The sequence below is a fragment of the Centrocercus urophasianus genome, unplaced genomic scaffold (assembly GCF_019232065.1).
Source record: "Centrocercus urophasianus isolate 14NV4802_14NV808 unplaced genomic scaffold, USGS_Curo_1.0 seq_20, whole genome shotgun sequence".
NCBI classification, from domain to species: Eukaryota; Metazoa; Chordata; class Aves; order Galliformes; family Phasianidae; genus Centrocercus; species Centrocercus urophasianus.
This window is the reverse complement of record NW_024884756.1, coordinates 10,355,672-10,375,955: the sequence shown is the minus strand read 5'-3', so window position 1 is coordinate 10,375,955 and position 20,284 is coordinate 10,355,672. Positions and strand designations below refer to the sequence as shown.

The 20,284-nt window shown below is 44.6% G+C and overlaps 1 protein-coding gene and 1 long non-coding RNA gene across 5 annotated transcripts in view; both read left to right on the top strand.

Annotated features, from left to right (window-relative positions):
* Positions 1-7,798, top strand: part of SATB2 (SATB homeobox 2) — a 130,338-nt gene extending 122,540 nt beyond the window's left edge. For all 4 annotated transcript variants that reach the window (XM_042822090.1, XM_042822092.1, XM_042822091.1 and 1 more), the window contains one exon: positions 6,843-7,798. In XM_042822090.1, coding sequence (XP_042678024.1) covers positions 6,843-7,298 — 456 coding nt within the window. In that variant the 3' untranslated portion in view covers positions 7,299-7,798. The remainder of the gene's footprint in view (positions 1-6,842) is intronic.
* A 5,455-nt stretch (positions 7,799-13,253) lies between these two features.
* LOC122162346 overlaps positions 13,254-20,284 on the top strand; it is a 223,795-nt gene continuing 216,764 nt past the window's right edge. The window contains exon 1 of the long non-coding RNA XR_006169480.1: positions 13,254-13,558. This is a non-coding gene — a long non-coding RNA (uncharacterized LOC122162346). The remainder of the gene's footprint in view (positions 13,559-20,284) is intronic.

Below are 20,284 nucleotides of genomic sequence, written 5' to 3'. Positions count from 1 at the left end.
ACCACGCATTACTGAAGAATAAGATCATGATTGCGGTCAAGTGATGGCAGAATTTCTTTTTTCTCTTTGTCAAGCTGATTTGTAAACATTCTTCAAACAACTGTGCAGACAGCAGTTCCACAGCTCAGGGAAAGAAAAGCAAAGATGAGGACAAATTCTTCTACACAGATGTTTTACAGGAACTGTAGGACCTGTCCAAAAGTTATCTGGTCATCTCCAGTTGTCACTGAGAGCTACGCTGCACACGCAGCCCCTGAGCAGCACGCTGTAATCAGGCTGTAATTTATATTTTATCTCCCGTGATGATAGCTCTTAAAAATGTTTTCTGGTGTATTTGCTCTTTGATGCGTGCTAAGCTCCTGTTAACATTAATGGGAGCAGCATGTGCCGGGGGTGGAGGGGGCAGACACCTTCCCCTGCCTTCAAGTCAGGATTAATTGCATTTTGCTTATGCTTATAACTTCTGTGCGATGACAGATGCTATGCACAGCTGAAAGTTTTGCTATTTTTTGTCTGTTTTTCATATCTTTCTTGTGTCTTTTGATTGCTTTTTGACCACTTTTGACTCTTTGAGTCCGGAGAAGAGTTGCAGGATTTGGCCTGTATTTCAGAGGCCAGGTGTTTGCTCAGTGCTTGCCTTGTTTTCAGATTGCTGTGTATTTCCTGCCCTTGAGCAACACGACCGCCGTAAAGCAAAGGGAAGCATGTGGAGAGTGTGCTCCAAAGATGCCGAAATGAATCGCTTCAACCAGCTCACATTCCAGTCTGGGAAAGCTTGCCTTTGAGTTTGGATTCTCTGTGGAATTCATTTCTTTCTTCCCATTTTCCTCTTATTTCCTTTTTTGCGTGGCTCAGAGAGAGAATCATACCTCAGAGTGGAGACATTTAGGACACAGGGGTTTTCTGGTTGGACTCCAGGTGCGATCAGTAGCAGATAACGGTGATATTTAGGGAAAGGCCTGACTGTCCGAGGGATTTTTTTTCACTGTGACTGCTTTGTCTTTGCAGCTGAATAGGGCGCAGGGCTCTTGGGTTACAAGTTGGCTCTAGCCAACAGCTCATAAAGCTTTGGTCTGGCTCGCGTGAGATGGGGCACATCACTTCACAAACAGGTACTATAATTATCTGTAATAATGGTGTTTACTCTTGTGAAGCAATTACTAAACTGCATTGGAAAATGCACAGGATGTGCTGCTAGTATTTGAGTTACAAAATTAAAAGAAGCTCAGAGTGAAGTTAGATGAAAGTGAACATATTTATCCTTGTCAGACTTCCTACCATTTTGCACGCTCATATTGATTTCTTTTGACACGGTCTTCTTTTATTGAGTACCATATATATTTTTTAAATCCCTTACCGATAACAGTACCTGCTAAGGGCAATTGTAAAAGGAAACTGAAGTATATTAAACCTGCCTGGAGTCAAAATGTAATCTAACACCTGTACTCTGCAATTTGTCATCACTTCATAGATACTTTTCCTTTTTTAATAACAGTAGTGGATTTTCCTGAGTTTTGACCTTAGGATACTGTATAATCCAAGAAAAGCAAGGAAACTAAACCACAGTCTTTAACACAGTTTTATGATGTCAAGGTGTGAAATCACCGCTGTGAAAATGAGCCCAAAGAAAATACTTCATTTGGGGCTGGGACTCGTTTTGCAGTGTTTACCCGAGTGGATATATTTTTGCAAGGAAGAAAAGAAAAAAGGTAGTAGAACAGCCACATTTTTTAAAAGAAAGAAATGAATGCAGGTGCAAATTGTAACTTCTGCTACAGTTTCTTGTTCAGACATTCCTAGGAAACCTGTAAAGTGTCTTGGCTCAGCGACTATGTCTAATTGCTGCGTTAGCTGCTGCAACCAGGAGGCTGTCGGGGTGCAGTCTTGTTTATTGCGGCCGTTTGTTCTACCCTTGCTTGCTTCTCTATATGAAGATAAGCTGCCAGAGACAAGGCGTAGCGGGTGTAAGGTTGTTTGAGTAGATTATTTCTGTAAGATCTGCTACAAGGGGCAGACCGTACATCCTTCCACGTATAAGATTTATCTGCAAAGTGATGGAAATTGTCTCTTAAGGAAACTACTGACATGATAGCCAGGCACTGTTTCTAATTGGCTGCAGCACCTGCATGGGCAATAAAAGGTGGCATTGCATGGTGGTGTCAGCTGGTGCCCTGCTGGCAGCGGGTACGTGTCTGTGCCTCCTCCACATCCTGCCTGGTTCCACTCAGCGAGTTCACATCTCTAGTTCTAGCCAGAGTGAGGGTGGGAATGGAGGCGAGCATTGGCAGAACAGCGAATCCAGCCAAAATTCAACACAGCCCAGACAGCGACTGCAGCGACACAGTGCTCGTTCAGCCTGGGTTTGCTCACCTTCCTTTGCTGTGGGGACGGCTGTCCCAGCTTCCAGAGCCAGGTTTCTTCTGCAGGAACATCCCAAGAAGCGGGGAATGGGACACGTGAAGCTATGCGGTGATCCCTTCCCCCCAGTACTTCTTGGCTTTGGATTTTAGAAAGACCACAAACCCTTAGCTTATTACAAGTAATCCTGATCACTCCCATAATGATACACTACATTATATACTCTCCTAAACTTAATCATTCAATATCTCACTTCCTTCCCTGTAGGCATGTACTATTATATTTTACACATGGCTTCCAGCTGGTTTTCATTGCGGCCTTCAAATCGTATTTCAGAACAGCGCGACTTAAGACCAGTCATTTTATCTTTTAAAGTCAACTTCCATCATATTAGTTTTCCTGCAAGTTTTCTGCCAGGGCTGGTTAATTTGTTTGAAAAAATGACTTCGTCTATGAGGCTAAAGCCTGCCTGAATGAAACTTCATAATGCGGCATCTCTCATACCTGCTCTGTGTGGACGCTAGGAACACAGCAATGCCTGTAAACATGAAATCTCTTGAAGGGATGGAAAAAAATAAGTCCTCTGGGCACGGAAGGAAATCTATATCTTCACATTTGATTTGAAAGTAGATGGAGAGATGGTGAGGAGAAGGGGAAGGGGAAGTCAGCTCCAGATGTGGCGGCTGTGGCGGGGCTGCCCCACCTGTGGGCTGGAAGCAGTGGGAAGGAGACGTGGGTGGAAAGTAGAGGTGGGATCGCAGAGCCTGCAGAGGCCTCTGCTGCGAGGGGCCGCAGGGCGAGCCAAGGCTGGCACTGAGCGGGGCGAGGGGACACCGTGCCAGGGCTGTGCTGAGGATGCACTGCAGAGGGAGAGGGGATGGGGAAGGCGGCGGGCAGCGTGCCTGCCCCGTGGGACCTGGCTGCCCGTACAAGGAAAGCTGCACCTGGCTGTTGTTCTTATACAAGTTAGTGGCATGTTCAGGACACAGTTTGGAAGCGTTTAGCTGCGTTGGGAAATGTGCTGTAGCTGTTATCACAGAATAGACAGGCTTTCCTTTCTTGCCGTATGGAAGCAGAACAGGGCTGACTCAAAATACCGAAGGTTCGGCAGGCTGTGCAAAAGGGCGTGAGGTCGATGGAAATTGTAACCACAGATTTAAGGACATAATAACAACCCCACAATCTAAAAATCTGCAAGGTGAAAGCCGGGCAGTTTCTTTTATGAGGATGTGGTGCACAGAGCCAGGTACAAAGTAAGCAAATTGCTCACATCAAGCACTGTATTTTACAAATGTAGTTCAGAGCAAATAGCACAAAGCTAACTTAAATCTCATCTTGTATCATGTGCCTCAGTTGTTGATTCGTTTCCTATAGAAAGGCACACACTTAGATACCAAACAGCCCATTTTACTGGAAGGAGACAAAACCGATTGCAGCCGAAATCCAAAGGAAATTCTGCATATTTATCCATCTCTGTCAGTGCGTATGTTTAATGTCATATCACTGAAGTGCATTCTCAATGCCACTAGAAATCCAGAGCAAGCCCCCAGAAATCAGCGAAATCGTGAGATTTTATGCAGCATAAGAGCAGCTTTAGGGTTTTGTATTACTTAAGAAAACAGTAAGGCAAATGAAAAACAACCTTTTTGTAATGTTATACACGGATAGTTCCATGGTTATGTATTTTTCTCTTCTGGAAACGATGGAGAGGTCACGCCAGAGAAGGAAGGGTTAAGGAAAATTATTCTTTCCCTCCTGCTCTTGGCCTTCTTTGGTTGATTGCTTTATAGATGCTGTAGGCATCTCTTCATCTCCTTCAAATTAAACATTTTACTGCTGCTGATCCTGTATTGTTGGATTTTTTTCATCATTATATTTGATTGGAAGTCTTGTAACGTTTTTCAGGCTGGATCATTTCTCATGCTATTTGTCAACTGAAGAGGAAGAAAAACACACTTCTAACTCCAAGAATGAACTGAGTAATTCACACTGTTTCTGGATGTGTTTCTATCTGTGTTAGCTGCTACTTAAATTTAGCTTCTGATTAGCAGTGCTACATGAGCTTTTTCATATGACACCGTCTGTAAATTCACTGGCAGTTTGTAGTGTTACATCCTTCTCTTTTTGGCTGCTCTGGGCCTTATGGTGTCAGGGGGCAGGTCCAGAGGGCACTGCAGTGGAGATAACGTAGGTGGGGTCTGTGTTACAGAGGCATGAGGCTGGGTTCTCATCAGCTGGCATCAGCAAGCCCAGTACTTTGGCTCTCAGTGCTCCCTACTGATGTTGGTACAGATCTCACCCTCATCTGTAGTGCCTCTCTTTGGAAACATCAGTCCTTTCCTTCGAGAGCAATCCATAAACAAAAAAGAAATGCTCAAAGAGTAACTGAGCTATTCAGTTCACTGGAACGTTTGCTCTTTTATTGCATGATATGTAGTAAAACACAGAATACTAGGCATTCCCATATGAGTTTCTCCTATCTCCTAATCCTTGGTTAGTTCCATTTGACACGTGGAGTGTTTACGTGCTTGAGAGAAAAATTCATTGGCACCAAAACATATCTGCAGTTCTGCTCACCAGCAGCTCTTCCACGGTTGTACAGACCCTCTTGTCACTGGTGGCAACACCTACCTTTAAGTGCCTGCCATGGAGCTGCCTCCTTGTTCCAGTGCTTTCTGCCACCTCCATGAGCATCGCTCCGTGCCGCTGCTGTGTGCTGCAGTCCTTGGGACGTGCAGTGCAGTCATACAGGTGCTTCGCCCTGCCTCGTGTACAGGAGTTGGGCTGGGACGAAGCCCAGCATGCCCGCAGCGTGCTTCTTGCAGCCAGAGGCACAGGCAGCGCAACACAGCTGCTCTGCCAGGATGTGAGCTGCGCTGCGTTCACAATGACTCCTCCAGGCTCGGCTCCTTGGCAGACCGTGAGCAGCAGGCAGTGGTTGGGGCACGTCACTTTTCACACGCTGCAGCTGGAGATGAGCGGTGGTGTACGTTACGGTGACATTAGCTGAGGAAGGAAATGAATGAAGGGCTCTTCAGGACAGAGCCATTTCATTTCTCTGTGTGGACAGCCTGATATTCTACAGTGGACTTTCATTACGCACTCCTCAATAACTTGAACAGAGTAGGATTTTACTGGGAGCTTTGTGTGGGTGCAAAACTCGGTGCAGGGTCTCAACACATTTCCATTATTTACTCTTATTTTTCCCTTTAGAGATCTTTAATGTAAGGTTGATCTTCTTGAGGTTGTTTGCAGCAAAGCTGATTTCTTTTTTTGGTTGAAGAGCCAGAATTCCTTTTTATTTATTTATAAGGAAATATTTATCCATATTGATTTTGTTAGCTCTGTAGCACTGAGTTCTAATAATTATTTCCCTGCATCTGAAGAAACCCCTAGGCAAACACAGCCTTCAATCCTGTAGGGGATTATTGCCGGTAATCTCTCTTGTATACATTTTGTTTTAAAGAAAGCATATGTAGTTCCTCTGTGCTTCCAGCAGTTCAGAGCAAGTATTTTTCTCCTGCAAAGAGGGCTATACAAGGCTGCTCCTTAGCCATTTTCAGTGACTGTTAAGAAGATTAAAAGCTACACAGCTTTCTTAAACTTGCCAAAAAGGAGATTCTGCTGGTGAAATCTGTTACAAGACTGGAAACTGTGTCTGCCCAGAAGTCTTCTCAGAATGGAGGGGTATAATTATTTGAATAATATAATATAATTATATTATTCAAATAATAATAATAATTAATAATATAATAATTATATTATGGAGGGGTATAATTATTTGAACTCACAACTAATGATATTAATACAGTTGTAACAGAAAAATCTGCTCGAGATGCACTTAAGCTGGCTCTGATAAAAACTGACCTATCCACGATGTTACCTTGACAGAAAGGAAATCTTATTAAATCTCTTGACTTCATATATATATATATATATACATATATATATATATATATTTATGTTCCCATAAAGCAGCCATGATAGATTTCAAAGCCAAATCATTACTGATGAAAAAGGAGCACCTCACAGTCGCAGCTGATCAGTCTTTGTGGTACTGGGCATGTAGAAATGTGCCCTCCAGGATAACAGCGAGAGGAAATGAGAAGCAAAGAAGCGGAAGGCCTTGTCTGAGATGTGACAACTGGCCAGTCATGACCGTGAGACTCTTCCACCTTTTGAATTAATTTTTATTTTGGCTGTGGTTCTTTTTAATGCCTATATTCTGTGTTAATTAGTTCGTATTTTTCTATTTATTTTTTTACATGCATTGTTTGCCTTTTACATTGCTTTCTCCTTTCAGTCTGTAGTTACCAGTGCAGCTGCATTATAGGTAAGAAAGGAACTGGGAAATTAATACTAATTAGTACTTTTCTTCACTAAAACAAATTAGACCCTGTGTGAAGACATGTATAAGTGCCTCTTATCTCAGGCACCAAAGGGGTCACCATGTACATGAGCTACTTGTCTGCTTAACCCTACAGGTGCTGCACAGACAGCAGTCCCAGCCTGCAAAGGAGAGTTCCCCACCCAGAGAAGAGGCTCCTCCTCCACCCACTGAGGACAGTTGCACCAAAAAGCCCAGATCCCGCACCAAGATATCCCTGGAAGCTCTAGGTATCCTTCAAAGCTTTATCCATGATGTAGGTCTCTACCCTGATCAGGAAGCCATTCATACCCTCTCTGCTCAGCTGGATCTCCCCAAACACACCATCATCAAATTTTTCCAGAACCAACGTTACCACGTAAAGCACCATGGGAAGCTAAAAGAGCATTTGGGAACGGTGGTTGATGTGGCAGAGTACAAGGATGAGGAGCTGCTGACAGAGTCGGAGGAGAACGACAGCGAGGAGGGCTCAGAAGAGATGTACAAAGTGGAGCCTGAGGAGGAAAACCCCGACAAAAGCAAGGCAGCTCCAGCAGACATCGACCAGAGATAATGTGAGATAGGAACACAGAAAGCAATACAGTGATCCAAGGATGTTGTTTCTGTTTTTTTTTTTTTCCTTCCTCTTTTTACTTTTTGTTTGTTTCTGTTGCACATGATCCATGTGCAAAATGAATGAATTCAGCATTGCCCACTCAGACATCGCCTTGACACAGACACTTGAGTGTTATACATCCTACATGTGACTGAAGTAATCATTGTAATCACATAGGATTATGCCTTCATTAATCTTGCACTTATGAAAGGGACATCTAGCAAGTAAATGGGAAGAAAAAGTCCTATGAAATCAATGAAGGAAAAATTACAACTTTGTGTGTGTATATATATATATTTACATAAAATATATATATATTAAAATTGCATGGGACGGAACTTTACAACCTGGAAGTACAGACTGTGAAATGAGTTCTTTAAAGATGAGACTTGTTTATGTATTAAAACCACTTCACAATGAGTTGCTTTGGCTTTTTGATAAACTGCCGCCTGCTCTCAGGGTGTGGTGACTATTTTTGAATTTCTATTTATTTTCTATGTTTATCCCTGATTTTTTTTTTTTTTAATTATTATTATATGGCTTCCTATCTGGCAACTTGATGGGTAATTTTTGAGGTATGTATTTAAAGACATAAATCAACACTGCCAAAAAAAGAAAAGAGGAAAGAAAGAGAGAAAATGGAAAAACAAATCAGGGCACCTTAAAAAGAAAACTAGTAAGTTGAAGTACTTTAAACAAAATGCGCACTTAAAAGGATACAGCCTGTTCCACTATCCAGACAGTCCTTTCTGTAGTGAACAGATGAATCTTCATGAGAGTCAGAATGACTAAAACTGAAATTCAGTGCATAGAAGACTTGTCCACTAAAGAGGTCTTTATAGAAAGAGAAGAAAAATTACGTGTTGAGATTTGATGTATGGAATTCATACTATGAACCACATTTTACTGTGGATTTTATTTACTTGTTCTCTGTTTCAGATCTTAAGACTTACAAGCTTCTTTCTTGTTGCTTTTTGTTTTTACTGAAGTGAAACACGTACACACACACATGCAAGTGTAAAGTCACATTGGGACACAGAATGCCACAATCCCAACAATCCAGTCCAGGTAGATTGCTGAGAGATGAGGGGTTTGCGTTGCCGATTCCCATTCACCCTCCTCTCCAGCCTCCCCGCGTTTCTGTTTTAGCTGGGCTCCCTCTGTGTCATGCATTTTGTGCCAGTGAAATGAAGTGTTTTCAGCCACGGGTCTCCCAAGCTGCAGCCCCTCCAGCGCTGAGCGCCCGAGGTCTCCCCGCCACGGGGCACCAGGCCCTTCACACTCACTCACCTCCTCCTCGGAGGGTTTCACAGCGACCTAGCTAGCAGCTACATCGAGTTACACAAAGCAGAGCTAACACTGACTGACTCTTCAATGGCGTGAGCGCTAAAGCTGCAATCTACTATAGTTTCCGCCTGTTGTGAGGCATCATGTCGCAGGAGACACCAAGTAGTACTTACTTGTCACTTCTGGGCAAGGATTTCCCAGGAAAGACCTCACCTTCGCTACCGCCTCTGCAGCTGGATTGATTTCAGACGCCTGTTCAAACTGCAACCATAGCCATACCAACAAGGTCTCTGGTCATTTTTTTTTCTTCGCAGGCTTCTCACGTAACCTTGACAAAGACCTCATGCAATATCACTTTGAAAGTTGTTTTCTGTTTACTACACCAGGCAATGTAATATAGCTGTTAATACTATTTATATATTTGAAAGGTATAAAAGGTAGGAGATGAAAGTGAAAAACGAACCTCTATGTGTAGATATTTACTCAGAACAGACAATATACAGGGAGAAGACATTGCAATACAAGCTAATTCTAGCTGCTCAGTAACCTCTGGAATTTTTAAGGGATTTTTTCAAAAGAAATGTTTGAAATGTAAGAGTATCTCTGCATAAATCACATATACCTTTGCAAAATATTGGTGGGTTGCTTACTTAATACCCCTCTTGCTCTTCATCCTTTACTTCTGTAGTATGCTGCAGCTTTAATCAGAATTTCAATGGTTGCTGCTTTGTTTCTCTCAGAGCTACTCTTTCAAAACTGTCTTCTTATCCTGTAGCTGAAATCACTCCATACATTTGAAAGGAAACTGAATTTTGCCAAGCTACGTTAAGTTGTTCATCTGATGATGGCATCAACATTTGGTATCTTTTACACTTCAACCAAAAATTTTATTAGGTATTTTTTCAATGCTGAGTCTTGCCTTTTTATTTTAAATTTCACTGCCAATTTTGCAGTGATTCTAAGTGAATCTGTGGGCATTTTAGCCTGTGGTCTTGCCAGAACTTTGCGAATTACAATGCATATATGTCTATTTATTCAATATCCATCATATAATATCTATTTGGAGAAAGAAACTTTTCTTGTAGTGCCTCTTAACAAAGCACAATTTTCCGCCTTTTTTTGTGAAATAAAAAACAAAAAAAAAAAACAAAAAAACAAATTGTGTTTTATTGCGGTATCAACAATGTGAATAAGGATTAACATATTGTAAATGTTCTTTTTTTTCCATGTAAATCAACTTTATCTTTGTTATCACTAAGTGATAATTAATTTTTAACTTATGTGCATTGTTAGGCTGTTAGAATTTTTTGGTTGTTGAAATAAAACGCATTCAATAAATATGACTTAATTTGTCAAGTAATTTACTGGGCTTTTTAAAAATTTCTGCTGAGTTTGAGTGGAACAAGGTCTGCAGAATGGGAGGGGGGAATATCTGCATGTCAGAAGGACTGATCTGAGCGGTGCAAACAGGCTGAAAGACTCCCGTGAGCCCACCTGGGTCGGCACAGTTGACAATTTCCTATCATGCAAGACTGACCTGCCGTACCACAGGCTTCTTACGTACGTGTATGTGCACACAGAGTCTCCTGCAAGGTCTGCAGGAGGGTGTGGGTGCTGTCAGCCCGTCAGAAAACATGCTCAAAACACACAAAGATCCACTTCCAGTCTGCTGCCTTCTTTTGCTGGTAGATATTTTCTGTTTATAATTAAAAAGCCACAAATGACTGCGTGTCAGGAAACTTTTGGAGCACACATGTCCATGGTTAATGGACATAATAAAAGGCTTTATTATATTTATAGCAGGGCATCCTACTGAGTGTCTAGAGGAATGCCGGAAGGACTGATCTATCTGAGAAATGTGCGAAACAATTTTGGGGAGAATATGGATAAATGGAAAAAATTGCTCAAAATTCTTAGGCTAACAACATGGTGAGTGTCTGGATTCAATCCCAGCACACAGAGCATACAGCACATGTCAGACTTGAGTTGTCTAGGAATTGAGGTAAAGCGGTTTTTAAAGCATTTAATATTTTTCTATAGTTCTAATATAGTTTTCTTCTTTTTAAGGCATATTTACATCTTATATGAAATACTTCTGTGCTCCCTTGAGGAAAAAAAGATGGAGGAGTGGGAATAACTACGTCTTTTGATATCTAGCCACCTGCTTGTCACTTGAATTTAACCTGAGACCAAATAAAACTAAACATCTGTCTGTCCACACAGGGAACCTCATCACTTCGAAGCTGTGGACAACAGCATCCGGCCATGTGCTGAGCTCTGGAACGCAATACAGCTCTCCCTGCATCGCCTCTGAAAAGGTACTGGGCTCCCTTTGCCCCTTCCACAACAACAAGCAGGCAAAGGAGAACCAAACAGAACACCTCCAACGCCAGAGATGCAGCCTGTTTGTAGCAGCGAGTGGCTGTAAGGCAGCAAACTTGGAGTTGGAGAACTACCTTTTGTTCTCAACTGCTGGCAATGACCTGGTGCATAGGGCAGGATGGCGGGGCTGCGGCTCCACTCGCCTCAGTGGGGCATGGGCCATCCCTCCAAACTGAGCCCGTGCCTTGGGCAGCTACTGCCAAATTGTCAGTGGTGTTGGACTGGGGCCTCTGCCTGCCTGCCAGCGGGGCAAGAAACAAAAGGAGCAACAGCCCTTGCTTTGCTGATAGATAATTTTATACATGCACTCTGTGCGTGAGTGTAAATAATATTTACAGAAACACGCACACACACACTTTAATTGGGGGAAAAAAATCCTATAAACATATGGGTTTTTCTTAGAAACAGTTAAAAAAAAAAATTTAATAGCTGCTATAACAGAAATATTTCTATTAATGCTTCTAGTTCTCTATACTTTACATGCTGCTACTCCTATCTGCTTTTCATGTTTTAGTCATCCGGACATATGTATTTCCCATTTCAAACCTGTGTGAGTGAAACAGAAACATTTTAAGATCAGCTTGAAATGTTTTTAAGACAATGAACATACAGCCTATTGCCTGAAGTTCACTGTTGTTTAGATAAAAGTAACTGTTCAATCTCTTCCCACTTAGTAACCAATTATTTACACTAGACTAAACGAATTAGAATTCTTCATTGATGAAATTTGGTTTCTATCCTGAATCTGTTAAACATGCGGGGATAAAAGCTAGGTAGGTTTGACAGTGAGCAAATGGCATCTTAAAATCATAAACGAGTCATTACAAAAAAGCTCCACTTACAATATAAAGTGCAGTGATTAATTAAAGATGCAGGTTTTGACTTATTTATAGCCATTAAAAAAACATACCAGTTTTAACACAAAATAACACGAGCCAAGTCATCCAGGGGGAGAGATGCTGGCAGTCTGAGACTTGGAGAGCAGGCAGTGTGACAAAGCCAACAGGGAGTGGCAAATGCAGGCCACCCCTGAAACCTTAGGGTAAGTTCACAGCAGAGTGGGAAGAGGTGGCTCTGACGTCCCTGCCCAGCTGCTCTTCTTTTTGCCACATGCAGACCTCAGCTGCAAAGACAGTTTGAGCAAGGGAGCAACAGTTTGAGCACAGGTTTCTACAGAACTCGCCCTCCCTACAAACACACTGATGGCTGATGGACAAATGCTGGTTCTGCTTCAATGGTGGGCGTGGGTCAATAGAGCCTGAAGGAAATAATTTAGGCAGAGGGAGAAGGCGGGGAGGGGAGGCTGTCCTGCTGCTGACAGCTCACCTCTGCAGTGCCCAGCACTGCCCACAGGGCAAGGTGCATCTCCTCCGTCCCATAGCAGTGCACTACATCTGCTTCTGCCTGACAGCAGTGGCATCACATACCCTTCAGAGGGGTCTGGTCTTGATTTGAAGACCTCCAAAGCCAGAAAATTCCCCACTGCCCTCAGTAGTTTGTTTGAATGGTGGTTTTCCTCTCTACTAAACTTGTGCCCTATTCCAATGGGAATTTGGCTGGCTTTCCCTCCCAGCCTTTGTTTTTTGCTAGGCTTTTCTCTTCTGGGTGAATGCCACAGGTAGTGAAGGATGCTTTCCCTCCTCCCCTGAAGCAGCTGTTCTGTCAGATGAATTCTCCCGACTCAAGACCTTAATGCTCAGCAGAGGATAGCCGTGGCTACTTCAAGGAAAAGTCTGCTTTTGCTAATGACAGAGTTCAGTTTGACTCGTTTTTAGAGTGAATCAAGGTACTGACAAGGTGTTTGTTTTTTAATTGAAAACCGTTGGCTACAAAGAACCTTACACATTCACAGACATTGCCCACTGCTGTTTGTTACACTGCTTTATTCTGCAAATCGGCCACACGTTTGCAGCGTGTCACTTCATTAAACCTGAGCAACAGCAAACCTTTGCCCGGGAGTCAAGATGAAGCCCTCAGCTGTGCCACCTGCCCTTCATCACACAGGTGCGGGCTGCCCGGCGGCTCCCCGCGCCGCGCTCCCTCGGGGCTGCCTGCACGCGGCTGCCCGCACGCGCCCTCACACGCAGCTGCTCTCGCGCCGCCAACGGTCCTCCTGAGGCGGGAGGCAGGCGCAGCCAATCAGAAGCGACGAGAGCCGCGTCCCAGCCAAGGGGGGAGGGGAGAGGCACGGCCAGGTGAGCGCCCTGCTCCGTGTGGCCGCCATTTTAGCGGCCCTAGCGATCATTTTAGGTACCTGCAATAGAGCCTGTGCTGTGCTACGGCTGTGGCCGGCGTGGGTCCTTTTTGCCCAGGTTTCTTGGCCACGGAGCATGAGGTGATACGTGCCTGAGATCCTACTTAGCACCATGATGAGTTCTGGCACTGGGCTTTGGAGTAAAGTCCATCCCTAGAAAAAGGAGAAGTGCTTGCAGCTACCCCAGTAAAGAATGGCCGGGTCACAATCCAGCATGAAGACAAGCCTGTACTCCAGCTCTTAGGAAGCATCCTCACCTCACAGTGGAGAAGACAAAAAGCTCAGAGAAAGCGAGGTAATGAAAGATCACAACAACCAGCTGCCAGCTGGGAAACGTGTATGAATTGTAGAATCGTGTAATCACAGAATGGTCGAGGTTAGAAGGGACCCACTGGGATCATGTAGTCAATTGGTGTCCAACCTTTTGTCTGTCTGGGCTGCATACGTCTAGGTCACTCCAGAAGTAATGCCTTCTGTTTAGTTCTGTGCACTGTAACATTGTTCAATAGGGTGCATTCTCAGCTGCAAAAAACTGTTTTTCAGCATAGTCACCACCATTAGCTCTGTGTTTTTGTCAGCAATGAGCAAAGCTTACGTGCTGTGCTCATTAAAACCTGCATCAGCAGAGGTGACCACTGCCACTGTCACCACTGCTGAAACACCCCTCACTGCTCACAGACACTGGTCTCCATAAATGTGCAGCAAGTGTTGATGAATGTCAGTGGGTGCCATTATTCCTCATGGAGGAATTCAGTGACACAGCTTTGCTTCTTCTGTACTTCCACGTCAGACTCCATTTCATCCGACTGCCCCTCTACAGCTGTCTGTCACGTGGCAACAAAATTCAGCAGAATATTGGTGGGAAAGTTCAGCCTTTACTGCTGTACCACCAACAGCCTCTAATGTAGGCCAACATAGTAAAATAGAAAGCATTACTTTTGGAGCAGCCTCTATAAAACACATACTACCATTAATGTGTATAAGTAACAAGATGCTTTTATTTTTATTTCATTAAAACATAAAAAAAGGAGAGTAACAAAACCTACAACTAGGGGGATGTGTGACCTTGTATTTGTGAACCTAATGCAGTAGTCTGGTTCAGTGCCCTGCAGACAGTGGGCCTTGTACATTACGTGTTTTACCTTTAGCAATCTCTTACCCACCATGCAGCCCTGGGCTGCCTGCTGCTGCCCCATGGGAACACTGCAAATGGTGCCATGGGGCGCCGTCTGCTGCCATAACATTGTGAGGCGCACAGGAGGTCTGGCACGTGAAATTTCAGTGGATGCTGTTGTTGTGGCTGTCTTCTGTCACCGTGTACAGCGGTGAGGATGTGTGGCATTGATGACACCCTCTGCTGTTATAGTTCCATCTGTGTTTTATCTCAAAGGTAGTGGTGTCTTTTCCTCTTTGTTGCCTCTAAAAATGCACATGTGGCTGTTGGGTGACTGTTGGTTTCCTACCTGACGGGCATGGTCTTGGCAATATCCTGCTTAAGTGCCATTCCTTGTCACATCGATATCATCTATCAGTGCCCGTTGTCTTTATAGCGATCTTGAGCAAACAGTTTTATTTCCAATGAGGGCATCACACATTGATCTAAACACTCATCTGTAATGGATCGATTTACATTAGGAGAACAGTATTTTAGCATTGCCGTTCATTATATTGAAAGAAGTGTATGTTTAGTTACAGGCTAAAATCAATTAAACAGCCTTCTACCTTTTGCTGTGAGAAAGTCAACAAGCCACTCTGTCTTGGACAATTATCCATCTATAGCTCCTTAAAACAAAGGCTTCCAGCATCTCCCCAATCTCTTGGTTCTCAGTTTCTCCTTCAGAGACCCCTTCTGCAATGATTTGCTGGTTTGCAGTCTGATAAAACACTCTCAGCCAAAAGCACAAGAAATGAGCCTGCTTCTGCTGCTGCCAGTTTGGAGGGGGTTTCCTCAGGGCTGTGCAGAGCCCCACACATCCAGAAGGGAAGCCTGCATGTTCACCAGCCGGCTGCTGGTAGCACGCGCTGGTGTCTGTGGGAGATGCTGGGAAATGGTGATGGTGCTGTTTGTATCTTCATGTGTGAGAGCATTATCACCAAGTGGCCCTCATTTCAGGCGGGGAGAAAAGGAGGTATTGGGAGAAGGGGAGGAATTTGTACAGTGGGGTGGTATTTAGAATTTCAGAGTAAGAGAGAAGGCTGCAAGGAGTGCTGGCGGTTTTCTGACAAAGGGAACACGGTTTCGGTTGGTGGTGTAGCTGCAGAAAGAAAAAGATCCTGCAATTTCAGAAGCAAAACACATAGGGGAACTGCAGGGCAATGCAATGCTGGGATATGAGGAACACGTCTCGTGGGGCTCCGGCAGATTTGGCCCTGGCAGACGGAGGCATTACCTGCCCCAGCACACTGCCACAGGTCGATGTCCTCCACGTGCCCATGCCCTGCCTGCCACGTGTGTCACCATGTAGGGCTGCCTGGATGAGTGCTGGACACTGAGCTCTGTGCCCCAGTGCAAGCTTCCAGCAGCGTGTGCCTGTCAGCAGCCATTGGCACAGCTTGTGGGCTGCTCCGGACCCGTAGCACTATGTGTATATGTTTACATCTACACAGATTCCTTCTCTACCACTCAGGCCACTCCAGCTCTCGTCATACTCTTTCATTATGCACACAAAACACTGCTGCAATGCTAATGATAATAATGAAAGGGAAGGAATAGCAGATATTACAAAGCTTATTAAGAAATTGATCTTTGTTTTTCTCTTGAATAAAGAGGCAGACCTTGAAACTGCTGAAGCCATTCAGATAATTGGTTATTGGCTCTCTTGAGTGATTATATCCACCTCCGTTCCACCAAGTTCAGCAGGTCTCGTGCTGGTCAATTAGCCTTTGGCATCTGCGAGAGAAAACCTCTGAGAGGTTTTCTCAGAGCCAGTTTCTGCAGCATACGGTGGCCTGAGCAGGATATGTTCTCCATCTGAGTGCTCACAGTCTGCCACTGTACTTGGGCATTTTGGCCTGGCCCTCTGAGGAGAGGCATGCTGATAAGGAGAAGAATCTTCCTCAGGGGATGCCCTGCAGGAGGGGAGCCAGTTTGAGCAGGGTTTCCTCCACCTGGCACGCACTGAGGCCTGGCTCTTCTGTGGGCCAAGCAGAGCCACAGAGCCTGAGCCTCACACTGCACTGCTGCCTGTGGCTACTCTGGTGCTGCACATAGGTAAGGCTGCATGCTCCCCTAGCACTGCAACTCCCATCCCTTTGGCATCACCAGGGCCGTGTGGAGCTAAGCAGCTGATGCCGTATAGTGGCTTTTTCTGCCGAGCACTCAGTCTTGCCGTCACCGTGATGGCTTGCCAAAGGGCTCCAACACTTGCATTGCTGTGAGGCAGACCCTGTAATAATCGTTGGTTACATTCAGAGAATTCAGTTCAGATTTTAAAACCTCATCAAATAGTTAATGACTGACTATTTCAACACAGAAGTTCCTGCAAGACTTGAGAGAGAAGAGAGAGTGAGATGGAAAAGTTATTCATGTCCCATCTGTCTGGAACGCTTGTCCCCTCCCTCCCACCCACTGAGTCACTTCCTCTCTTTATATCTCACTTAAATATTTTTTCCCCTTTAGCTTATGATTAACAGGCATTCACCCTCTGCAAATTGTCTTTTTTTTTTCCTGATGCAGTGTTAAAGGTTCTGTGGGTAAGCAGAACACATCTTGCACATAGATGTATGGGCTGAAATGCAGTATATGCTGCATTCAACTGTGTAAATCAACTGCTGCAACATTCTGTTGGTGGTGCAGCATTCCATAGCCACCCAAGGAACGCTCAGTATTCTGCCCCAGTGATTTTGTCCCACTTGTCCAGCACCTAGAAGAGAGCTTTGGCAGCATCAGCTTGGCAGAATTGTGGGGCCTGACCCAGGTGGGTGTGTGGGGTGGGCTGGAATTACTTGTTTTGGGGTGGAGATGCTGAGATGACCTAGGTTGGTCCACCCCACTCCACCTCACCTGAGGCTGTCCCAATCACTGCTGTGCTGCTAGAGTCTAAGAGAGCTCTCTGTTAATATCAGGTGATGAAGAATGAGAATAAGGTGCCTTGCAAGATAGGACAAAGACCTGCTTTCCAGTGGTGTCTTGGCTGGGAGTTCACAGCCTTCAGACGTGTAGCAAGTAGGGGAGGTGGGCTACCTAAAACTCCTGGAGGAGGAGAACAGGTTGCTTCCAGGATGAAGAGACCCGTGTGCTTCCTGAGTACGTGTGTAAGGTGGTGGGGATCATTATCATGAGGCTGTAAGCTGTATGTAGATGGAGGCTGAGAGGAGGAAACAAACCTCCTTAAACAGGTTACATAAATTACTGAGGCTTTCTGGTGAAGGGTGAGAAGATAAAGCTCTATGTTGGGTGCTACAGAAACCTTGCATATGCTCTACCTGCCTCAGCCGTATTGCATGTGGTTCAGAGATGGGATGTTCTATCTTCTTGGTACTTGTACTGCAGGAGAAGTCTTGCTCTCCTCAGGGATGTTGGGTCTACAACTCTCAGGAAAAATAACTTTGCTTTGTTTTAAAGCCAAACACTTGAGCGGCTCTATCTGACTAGGATAATTCACAGAGAAACACCAGTAGTGAGTGCTCAGTGACTACTAGCTGCTGCCTTTTTCAGTAATCCTTTTTTGCAGCAAGATCCCCCTGCCTTTTCTGGTTCCAGTCAGTTGGCCATCAGCTAACGGGTGATGGAGAAACCTGGTTACCGTGTCTGCTGTGCGATGCGGTGCAGACCGGGGCACAGATGTGTCACACAGGCTCTGCAGAGTCGGCTTGGCTCCTGCTGGAGGTTTTAGCTGTGTGCAGGTTCTGCAAGGCCACGGGCTGGCCCTGTGCCAGCCTCCCAATTCCAGAAGCTTGCTGCGGGGGTGCCCAGGCTGCCTCTGCACTGGCACGGCTCCATCAGTGCTTTTTTTGGCTCTGACTCCACAACCAGTGAAGGTAGCTGTCCTGTCCCCAGCCGTGGACATTACAGAGAACTGGAACTGCCTCATAAGCCCTGTCCTGACTGGCCTCTGAGTACCTGGGACCAGTGTCTTCATCTTATGTGCATGGATGGTGGTGAGGGCGGGCTGGGACAAGCGCAGGACCTGAGGGGGGCCTGCCTTTATTGTGGCTTCACCAGGCGTGGCCCTGTGCCTGTCAAACACCAACAGTTTCCCTTGAAGAACGGTGCTGAGGAGGAATACGAAGGCCCTGTGGCAGTGGGACAGAAGTGAAAGTTTACGTCTTTTTGCTTTCATGACACCTAATGAAGGACTGTAAAATGGCCAGGTGGACTTATGGGAGGGTTGATGTGTACACAAAATGGTGTGCTGTGTTAGTAAAAACTGAGCAAGCATTGAGCTGATGTTGCTGGGTGTCTTTTTGTTTTGTTTTGTAAAGGAAAGTTTGTTAGTTTGTTCTCCCAGGCCTTTGCAGTGCATTCTTTAGGGATTTCCTCCTTCAGATTATTTTTAGAAACAGTTTTACAGACATGCATGCACGGACAGTATAGCTGCCCTTGTATGACGTATGATGGCTAATGAAATTAGTATTTCAATTGCCCCAGGCAACCTTTGGAAATAACACAATAGCTTCAGTTGTTTATTTCCCTGAGAGATGTTAATCATTAACTCTGAAAAGTGATTCTTCTACCTGTACTACAGAAACTTCCCTAGCTCTATGCAATAGCAGGATGTCTTTAGGTAATATATGGCTCGCAGAAAGCTAAGCTCTGTAACATTACTGTGCAGATAGATCTGGCTGCTGGAAAACTGCTTCAGCCTATGATTTTAGTGCTGCCAGCTGGCAGAAATGATCGCATATGTAAAACCTTCAGCTGAGCCAGAAAACCTGAGTTCAAATCTCTTGCCAGGGATTGTAGGATAGAATGATTAACCTGATTTTATATTTCTGGATAACTATCAAGTGCCTGAATATTTATAGTAATAAATGTCTTCCATATGTGCTGATACTGCATCCGTAGAGTGTGATAGCATGATATAGTTATTGTCTTACTTGAAGACACTAATTATAGCTAATCCTATAGGCACATGAATCATGAATCACTGGCCCAATTTCTGCCATCTTCTGTAGGTGCATCTGACTCTGCTCATGTGAGCAATGCAGGTCAGCAGAGAGCTCAAGACAAGTTTCAGATAGCGCTGAGGATCCTGAGCTGTGTTCTCAGAAGCGATACGAGCACTTGGTATTTAAGCAAGTAAGCTGGTAAAGTGCCCACCCGCAGCTGATACCTTTTGAGAGTTACTAGCAGGTGCCTTGATGTATCTTTAAGCATCAGGATGCCACTGAACACACACAGACTTTGAGCTACAGGTCTGTAGTTTGAGTGGCCCTGGGAACCTCTAGGTCAAAACTGGCAGGGGCTCCCAGGTTCCTAAACCTAGTTGGTGCCTACTGGACAGGTATAACAACAGTGCCTGGGGAAGTGCGTGTGTCTGCTGAGCTGGCTCAGTGCTGTAGTGAGGAGGCTCAGCTCCTGCACCATGAGCTTCTCCACTAGCTCACCAGGTCGTGCTCTGAAGCACCCCTTGGTGCAGTAAAACCTCCTCAGTGCAATAGCTGCTCTCCACTAGGTTGGAAAAGGCAGCAGAGGCACTGTATGAAAGTTATGATGTTGTAGTACGAAGGCTATAAAAACAGAGGAAGAGGGACTAAACCACCGTTCCAGTAGTTTTCTCTTCCCTTGAAACAGAGGTAAGCCCGCCCAGACGTCTTCCTTTTAAATACTGACTACTGCATCTGTTTTAAACCAAAAATAATACCTTTTGATTGGAAATGTTTCAATAACATTATTTGTGCATTTTATTGAGGCAGAGGTTGCAATTATTAGAGTCACTAGGAATTTCAGACATTTAAACACAGCCTTTATTTCTCCAGAGTAAACCACATCCCTGTGCAATTATTCTTCTATCTAAATGCCTTCTAACCAAGTCCTGAACCAAATCTGACATTTATTGCTGGTGGTCCCTCTTACGAA